We start from the raw sequence: 9,577 nt of genomic DNA, 5'->3' as shown, positions 1-9,577 counted from the left end.
ATTAAAGGAAACATTTCTACATCTGTGTTTTCACATCAGAACTGAATAAAAACAGAAAGGAGGAGAAATATTAACTGTCACTGCTGAGCAGCTTGTAGTCAGAGCTTAGAGCGCCACCATGTGGACAAACACACATTGCAGCTGATCTCTGCTGAGGTAACATCATTTTACTTCCTGCTTGGATCTTCATGGATTTGACTGATTCTGGTGAACATTATTATTCTGCATCCTTGTCTTCTCAACTTTATTGATTTATTTCTGGTAAACAAATTTACTTACAATGAGATGAAAAAAGCAGCAGGAAAAGAATCATTTGAACCAACTTGTTGAACCAGATGTTGGTTTAATCAACTGACTGAAGCAGCTTGAAGTAAAGAAACACATTGTCTGGTTCATCTGTGGAAATCTTGTATGAAAAGTGCATTAATGAGTGAATGTTTACGGTGATCAGGCTGATCAGATGGCAGATATTATGGCTGTATAAATAATTAATATTTATATGATGCTATTAGTGATTTTCAACATCTGAAAATCCTCATCAGAATAAATACATCAGATGAAGATCTTTTATCTTGGTAACAATCTCCATGAGCTGATTCAGTATTTTAATAACAGAACAGATCAATGATTATCTAAGATCTTGAAAGTACAATGAATGACATCCATCTATTTTCTGACATGCTTGTCCCTAGTGGAGTTCTGGTGCCTCTCCACTAGGGGTCAGGTGGTGTCACCCCAGACAGATTGCCCATCCGTCGCAGGGCAACTCAGAGACAAACAGGACAAACAACCATGATGCAGAACCCACACAGTCACAGGGAGAACATGCAAACTCCATGCAGAAGATCTGGAATTGAACCCAGGACCTTCTTACTGCATGGCAACAGTGCAAATAAATATCCATTCTGCATATTGGCACAAGAATCAGGAGGTAAAGATTACTCTTTGTCAATTTTAGGGGATTTTGTCTGTGATCCAACATAGAACTGGATCAGTAATTTAGCAACAATGCAATGATTAGAGTGACGGATCAACCATCAGAGGAGGGATCAGAGGAGCTTCCTCTTCTTCTCATGTCTTCTCTGTGATCCTGAACTTGAGATCTTCCTGTTGAGGACACAGAACAGTCAGTCAGACAAACAGTCAGACGAACAAGAGAGCCAGAAAGTAAAGCAACCTTTCACTTTGAGACGGACTGTTTTCACTCTCCAGATAGTCCTGCTGTCGAATATGCATTTATAGTCTCCACTGTCTGCCTCTGTGGGTTGCTTCAGAGTCAGCTGAGGTCTCCAGAATCCAGCAGGTCTTCATTCATCATGGTTCTGCTTCTGAAGAACTGGGCCTGTTCTTCAGGCTTGTCAGAACCGTTTATGTTTATATGGACCATCTTGTCCAAAAAACTCCATTCCACATCGGAATCTCCCGGCAGCTGGCGTGTCGTCCTGAAATGGCAGCAGGACAGACTCCGCCCCCTCTACCACCTCCACCTGGCAGACTGAAAGAACAACAAGGATCAACATGAGCTGTGCAAAACGTTGCAACTCATTTTTAAAATGTTACTGAATGATTTCAAACTCCAGAAAAGCCACAGACAGTAAGCAAACATCAGTTTCTCTGATCAGTTTTTATCTTTTGGTTTTTTGCAGCTTCTTCTGGAATTTTCCATCATCAGAAAGAAGATTCAGCGTCAGAAAGTCAAAGACGGGACGGTCTTTATGTTTCACTGGGACTGACAGCAGCAGCAGCAGCAGCAGCAGCAGCAGCAACAATCACAGTTTTTTACTGATCAAACATAAATCCAGAACTTTTCCAGAGAATCGGCTGATGATGAATTTTAAATCAGTTGTTTAATTGAACCCTGAAGCTTCAGGAAGCAGCTGATGGATCCTGAACTCACTTTAGATTCTACTTTGGTAACAGAAGAGATCATGATCTCCAGTTCTGACAGCAAAACATTCCCACATCATGACTCCTCCACCACTGTGCTTCACAGCTGCTGTTGAAGTTTCTGCTCATGTATTATGAGTCTGTAAATAAGTTGTTGTTATTTAAAGCTAAAACTTCCCTGCTTTGGTTTTACTTTTCCTGTTGCTGTAGATTTGTAGTTCACTTTGACTATTTATTCATGAATATTTATGAATTTACTGTAAATTTATGCGACTTTATGTGACATTTTCTTGGTAACTTTTATAAACTAAATGAGGTGAGTCAGGAAGTTTTCCAGATTTTTTTTGCTTTTTTCTGATGTAAAATCATAAAGAAAATGATGAGGATCAATAAAGGATTACTGACGGCTCCAATAAGGGAAATATTGATTATTTCCATAAATCCTTGTTCTGTTGTGTCTGGCTGCTGACCCGTCCAGCTGCAGCTCACAGTCATTTTATCTTCTTTAAAATGTCCAGAATAACAAAATTATCAGTAAATGTCTCATCACATATTTACTTATTATTATAATTCAAACTCTACTTTTAGAAACTAAATGTTTTCCAGGCTGTTTTTGCTGATCCTAATCTGGACTTTTAATTTCTCCTCTTCATGTTTTGGTTCTTATTGGCAGAAATATGAGGGTTCAAATCCCACCTGAATCATTTTCTCAGTCCAGCTGCTGTTCATGTTGCAGTGAAACAACAATATCAGTTCTTATGGTTCAAACTCCAGCAGGAATCATTTCACAGAAATCCTGGAAACATTTTACCTTCAGCTGAGATCACCAGACGCTGAGTCGGCATCTTCAGAGACGAAACCGTCTTCAGTCTGAACACCTGGAGTCTGATTCATCCTCTGAGTGGGTGGAGATGATTGATTGATTGATTCATTGATTGATTGTTTTGTTCTTTGAAGCCACATAAAGAAGGTGAATTCAGATTTCACGTTTTCAATCGTTCCAAGATTTATTTTTCTATTTTCCTTGATTATTTGGAGACAATTTATTATATTGTTTGTCTTGGCGACTTTTCAGCACTAGAGGGAGAAGCAACGTTTAGTGAAAAGCTCAGATAGAGCTGATCTCAGTTCTGGAAACAAACATCTCAACAGTGAATCACCTTCCTGACAGCAAGTCTGCATGAATATGGATTTATTAATAACATGAGAACAATATGAAAATACCAACTGGAGCAGATATAAACTTTATGCTCAGCAACAAAGAGGATCAATTAAACAGCTTTAAGACCAAACATCAGAACTGATCAATGAGTCCAGAAAACTTTGGAATCAATATTTTACTGTATATTCTAGAATATTAAACATTTTTCAGAGACACTAGAGTTTATTATCTGAATATGTGAGTCGATATAATATATGATAGTTTTACTTTCTAAATTAAGTGTTGAACTTTTTAACTAAATTATAATTATTTTTTGCTCTTGTTTATTTCTAAAGTGGAATAAAAATAATATATAAACAAAGTTTCTGATGAGAAAACATTTAATGTCTCAACATACATTCATCACCATTCAGTGAATCATCACTGTTGAATGTGTCAAATGAAATAATTCAGGAACTTGACCTTCCAGTTTATATTTAGTAAAACTGCTGGTAGTATTTGAACTGTGGGCGGAGTCACGTGTTTAACTCCTCCCACGCCGCCGGAGTGAAGGTCTGCTCGGAGAAAAGCCTAGAAACTTTTCTGCCTCTGAACCTTCATGATTCTCCAGCGTTGAAATCTTATCATTTCAGAGAAATGCAAAGCTTTGCTGCTGATCTCTGCAGCTCAGATCTGAAATAACAGACTAATTATTTCTATGTGCTTCCAGTTGCAGAGAGTCGAGGAATCAAATGAAGTTTGTTGGCAACTTTCATGACCAACAGCAAACAGGAGCATTCAGCTCTGAATGCTTTGCTTTGCTTTGCTGTTGCAACTCATTCCTGAGATTCTAACGGAGCAGGAAGGGAAATACCCTCCTTCAGGACGAGTCCAGTTCTCCTGCAACACGAGGAGGAGAATGTCAGGAATGTCTGGCAGTAGGACAAAGAGGAGGAGAAACTCTTAACTTCAATAGAAATTTGTTCCCTCGACCGCCTCAAACTAGAAGAGCATAAAATAAACAGCATAACTGAAACAGTTTTGTCAGTCTGTTAGTCTAGATCTGGTGTGTCCATGTCTTGTCTAACAGTATCAAAGTCATGCAGAGACCTGGACACAAAGGCTGACGAAGCAGCAAAATGTTGAGGCTGATAAAGAAGAAAACTAACAGTAAGTTTATTACATGTTTGTCTATAATTTAGAGTTAGTTGAAAAACATTTTACTGAAATAAACATTTCCTGTGAATAAATGTAAAACACAACAGTTAAATCCTGAAACCAGGTTTTGCAGTTCATATATCTGTAATAATAACTTTTAATCTTCTGTAACTTGTTTTTATTTCTTGCAGCTGAAAGTTTTGTGTCTCTGGTTTGACACTTTTGTCCAGCATGTCTCAGGTTTCAAACTCAGACAGGATTGGTCTCCATCCTGTTCTCCTCACCACCACATGTGGAAAATGTTCAGCAGGGATTAAACTGCAGCCTGGAGAGGATTGTCAGAAAATCACTCTCTCATTTTGATGCGTTTCACAAGGATGAAGGAGTGAACTGATGCTGGATTCAGAGCAGACTCAGTTCACTCCTTCACACAGGATTTACAGAGACAATCCTAGATACAAACATCTTACCTGAAGAGAAGAACTGGACCGTAAAGTCCTGTTTCCAGAGGAAAGTAAAGTTTGTATTTCATTCAGACATTAAGGTTCTGGAGTTTAGAGGAAGAATGAAGAGAACCAGAAACCAAGTTGATTAAAGTCCAAAGTGAAATGAAAAGTCTTTTCAGGAACCTGATATCTCTGTTTAGGATATTTATGTTTTATTGGTTTTATAAAGTTTGTCTGTAAATAATAATCATCAAAATTACAAGAAGGCTCAGACAATATAATATAAATATCTTATTTAAATCTAATGGATCTAAATGACAATATTTAATAATAAAAGATTCAGAAGCTGCAGAGAATGAAAACATGTCCTGTTGTCTTTCTGCTGTATAGTTTTATTACCACAAGGTGGCAGTAATGATCTGTTTCTATATAAAGTTAATTCTGTAGCAGGAATCCAGTTTCTTTGTATTGTGATTAACTCTCATCTTCATCCTCTCTCAGGATGAAGATGATGTCCAGCATCCTGCTGCTCCTCATCCTCAGCTCATGTCTCTGTGGTCAGTCTCCATCTTGTCTTTGTGACAGAAAGCTCTCTAGATGGAGCTGAAAGACTCCCATGTTCCAGTTCTCAGTGTGTCTGCTCCTCTCTTTCCCTCTCTGTCTCCTCAGCAGCAACATTTGTAGTGAATGTGACACAGAGCAGCTATCAGGCAGAGGAGAAGCAGAACATCACTCTGGAGTGGACCTTCACCACCAAGACTCAGGGAACATGGAGGAATCTGTTCATCTACTGTGAAGTGAACACGGATCATGGAGTCTTAGTTCTCTATCATATTCATGAAGGAGTTGAGATTCCAGAGTCTCAGGATGATCAGTTTTCAGGACGAGTCCAGAGCGACAAAGACGTCCTCAGAGAAGGACGAATCAGACTCCATGTGTCCAGACTGAGGACTGAAGACTCTGGTCGGTATCTGTGTGACGTGAAAACTGAAGATGGATTCAACTCTGGAAGATGTCGACTCAACGTTACTGATGAGAAAAAACCATTAATATGTAAACAAACATTTTTAGAAACTTTCATAAATTCTGATTCCTGTATTGATGAACCAACATCTTCATCTTCTCCATGAATCCTCCTGGATCTCAGTTTCCATCAACATTAATAAATATTTCTGATTTCTCTCCCAGCAGCTGCTGATCAGATCCAAACTCAGAGACCAACTTGGACTCCAGAACCAGAGAGACAAGAATGGATGAACATCATCATCATCATCATCAACAGTGTGGGACTGACAGCAGCAGCTCTGATTTTTCTTCTTTCTTATTTTTTAGATAAATGTTTTCTACCAGTAGATGTTTATTTTAATAATGACAATGAAACAAGAGATAGTTCAATCACTTTATTATTAGAAACAGTTTGATCAGATTTAGGGGAATCTAAATTTGTTGCATCAAACAATTTGGTTGATTATTTTGAGCAGCTGAAAGATTTTAAAACTGAAACTCAACATAAATGAGCCTTAAAGAGAATTTAATCTAAGATCATAATTTATTGTTCAGTTCAGTTTTTCAGGTTTTATCTGATTTTCTTCCTTCTGTTCATGAACCAGCAGCATAGTGATGTTCTGGTTCTGGTTCTGACCCGCTGGCTGCTGGAAACAAACTCAACCAGAACCTGGAACCAGAACCCTGATCTTAGATGCTTTAAGCTGCAGCAGATGATGAACCAGTGAAGCTCTGGATCTGCTCCACTGGTTCTGGTTCTGAAGGTTCTGCTGTAAATAGTGATGAGTCTGACGACACTGAAACCTCCGCGCATGCGTCGAGCAAACAAGGCGAAGCCCCGTGTGGGTGCGCGTATCTCTTTAAGGAAAACCACGTGACCGATACAATTCCTGTGTCGTTTGGTTGTGAAGGCGCCAAATTGTATTTATGAACAGAAAATGTATCGACATGTTGGTGGGTTTTGTTGGATGGAGATAGTTTGTGTTGTTTGGCTTGTCAGTGAAAACTATGATCAATCGAGGAAGAGGAAGTTTTTCTCCCGTTTGATCATTTTGATCTTATCACGGAGAATAAGGTCAATTATTATTCCGTTCTCGTTTCCACTATTGATCATTCTTCTGTCGGGTTATTCCAATTTCTTTCTGAAGAATACTTTAATTAGTTTACGTGGATTAACTTTTATTTCTATTGTAGATTAAATGTATACAACAACGTGATCATACAACATCACGTTGTTGTATAAAATTGCACTAAATGTCGTCCTAAAAAAATCATTTTTAATACCAAAAAGGTTCAAATTGTCCATTCTTGAACCTCTTACTATATTACGCTTTACGCAACTATATTTACTTTTTTAAACCGGTTTGAGGTCAAGAAGGAAAATCCATACAGCCAATATGGACCAGCAAAAGCAAGAGAAAATTCCCTAAAGCTTTTGGGCAAAATGAAAATGCTTTAAAGTGAATAATCGTATTATATTCAAGTTTCATAAAAGGACCAGAAACTATTAATGTGTCGCTTCTCCGATGAAGGAATATTGTCTGATTTGATGAATTTATGATCTAATTGCACTTTCAATTTTTCAAGATAGAAATACGTCAGAAGGAAGAAACTGCAGCATTCATCTCGGCTGATTTGTAAACAGTTAAAAAATAATAAAAAATACAAGTCAGTTTTTTTTGTTGTTTTGTTTTCTTGGTAATTGGCCCAAAGATGTTAAAGCAGCTGATGTTTCTAAATAAAAATGTGTGAATGAACCTTGTTCAGTCTGTTTCCAGTCTTTATTGATGTTGCCTGCAATTACTTTTTAAATCCAGCAGATGTCGCCATTGAGTGAGTCAGCAACACAGTTTCAACACAGTTTGGGAAATGTGCCACACACCCAATGAGGCCTCATCTGCCCATCACTACAGTCCAGAGATCTGACAGCACCAAGTGATGCATTTAAGGACGCCTCGGACAGACTGATTTAACGAGAAACACACAGACTGAACTTCTTACTGCGGTTTTTAAGAATATGCTTGATGAGATGCATCTGATAAGTGCAATAAAACTTTTTATTTTTGCTTGCATTTTTTTTTTGTTATAATCAGTTTAATTTGTCTCTAATAAATTCAACGTCCGAGGTTACCTGAACGTATGATTCATTTCTTCAACTCTGAACTTCCTGGTCTGTTTCCTGCTGTCAGAAACAAGAAGTCAGAGAAACATTTTGCCCCTTTTAATGAATCAGTGACTCTTCATGTGTTCATAGAAGCTGTTTGATGAAATCAAGTTTTTATAAAAGAGACTCAAAGAGAAAAACAGACCCAGAGTCCTGGAGGAAAACTGATCATTTCTCAACTATTTTCCCTCCAGTTTTAACTTCAGGTTCCTCTAAAGTGTAAAACTGTCCAAAGTTGACGTGGTTCTAACAAATGAGGAAATCAATATTGGTGAACTATTGATACCGTCAGTTCCTCCATCTTCTTCTTCTGAGGATTTCTCCTCCAATCCAGCAGCTCCAGGTTGAACATGTGGATCCAGGATGAGGAAATAAAGAGTTGATCCGGTGTTGGATGTTCAGGTCAGCCTGTGATTAAATGTGACTGAATCCTCAGAGACGTTCAGTAAAGATGTTCAGAATAAACAACTAAAGAATCAGAGAATCTGAATCAGAGAAACTCTGACATTTGATCCAAACTGACCATAAAGGCCTTTTTCCATCCAGACTCATTTCCAGCCAATGATTCTCCTCTGATATCAGTTTTCCTTGTTTCCAGGCAGATTGTGTCTCTTCACAGGTTTCAGGTTCAGCTGCAGAGTTTCAGTCACTAAAACTGACTTTGTTCCTTTGAGCAAATTAAACTTCAGATCAACTAAACTGAACTGGAAAAGATTTGATTCTGTTTATGGTTGTGACATGATCTATCATTTATATCTGATTAAACAATATTAATATGTATTAATGTGCAGATTATTGTGGCCCAAACTGAGGCTCAGGCTCAATTTATGGCTCTTGAAATGATTTTGTTTATTCAAGGATGGTTTAAATCTGCTGCAGTAACTCAGGGATTACATGATTTCAAAAATAAAAATAAAAAATCTCTGAAAACTAGAATAACATAAAACTCTCTGAGAAAAGATGAAACTGTGAACTGGATGAATTAATTTTAGAGTTTTGATCGACTGCTGACAAAATAAGGACCTAAAAGTGTAAATGAATATTTTTATAAGTAGATTCTCATTTTCATGATAAAATTTGCAAAATGTCAGAAAAACTCAGAAACAAACAATGAAAGAATACATATTTATTTGTTTACAGCTGTTAATCTAAACATTTCTGTACAACATTTATACTTCATAAGACATTAAAAGAATAAAAACTAAAAAGAAAACAAGCAGCAGATTTTATTAGAACGTTTTAACGACGACATTCAAAACTTAAAGCTTCTTTAAAAAGAGATAATTAAATAAAATGAGCATGGAACCTCATTTAATCAGAACAAATCTGGTCATATTTACTGCAGTTCTTGGAAGAATAAATTATATTTCAGATCTGAAATTCCTGCATATTCTATATTCCTCTATGTTTTACTGTATCTATTCTACTGTGTATAAATCTGGGAATAAAAGATATAAAAATACTCTGCAGCCAATAATCACACTTCAGAAAAAAGCAATAAGGATATTTAATAGTCAGATTAAAAACACACTCTTTACAAAATCATGTACATGAAATAAACCCAGCAGATAATGTTCACATAATGCAAAAATATTCAAAAATAATCCCCAGAAGAGAAGGAGGGAGTAATTTAAAGTTAGATATGAATAAAATAAGAACAACATTGAAATGCATGTGAACATCAACCTTTGTGAAACTTCAACTAAAGAAAGGAAACAATAATATATTTATATAACAATATAATCAAAGTTATATAAATATAACTACTTTTAATAA

The 9,577-nt window shown here is 36.8% G+C and overlaps 1 protein-coding gene across 2 annotated transcripts; it reads left to right on the top strand.

The window, feature by feature from the left end:
* Positions 1-4,049: 4,049 nt before the first annotated feature.
* Positions 4,050-7,377, top strand: LOC129356117 (uncharacterized). Of its 2 annotated transcripts, XR_008605355.1 has the most exons (4): positions 4,050-4,198; positions 5,134-5,189; positions 5,302-5,685; positions 5,824-7,377. XR_008605355.1 is itself a non-coding variant. In XM_055025728.1 (3 exons), exons 1-3 carry the CDS (start codon positions 5,135-5,137, stop codon positions 6,051-6,053), a joined length of 672 nt encoding a protein of 223 aa, XP_054881703.1. In that variant the 5' UTR covers positions 5,086-5,134; the 3' UTR covers positions 6,054-7,377. The 2 variants fall into 2 exon arrangements, 1 of the variants encoding a protein (XP_054881703.1); XM_055025728.1 differs by lacking the exon at positions 4,050-4,198 and having other exon boundaries at positions 5,086-5,189; positions 5,821-7,377.
* Positions 7,378-9,577: the final 2,200 nt, after the last annotated feature.

The sequence above is a fragment of the Poeciliopsis prolifica genome, unplaced genomic scaffold (assembly GCF_027474105.1).
Source record: "Poeciliopsis prolifica strain line A6 unplaced genomic scaffold, Auburn_PproV2 SCAFFOLD157, whole genome shotgun sequence".
Lineage (NCBI taxonomy): Eukaryota > Metazoa > Chordata > Actinopteri > Cyprinodontiformes > Poeciliidae > Poeciliopsis > Poeciliopsis prolifica.
The sequence above is the reverse complement of the archived record's forward strand: the minus strand, read 5'-3'. Positions and strand labels throughout refer to the sequence as shown.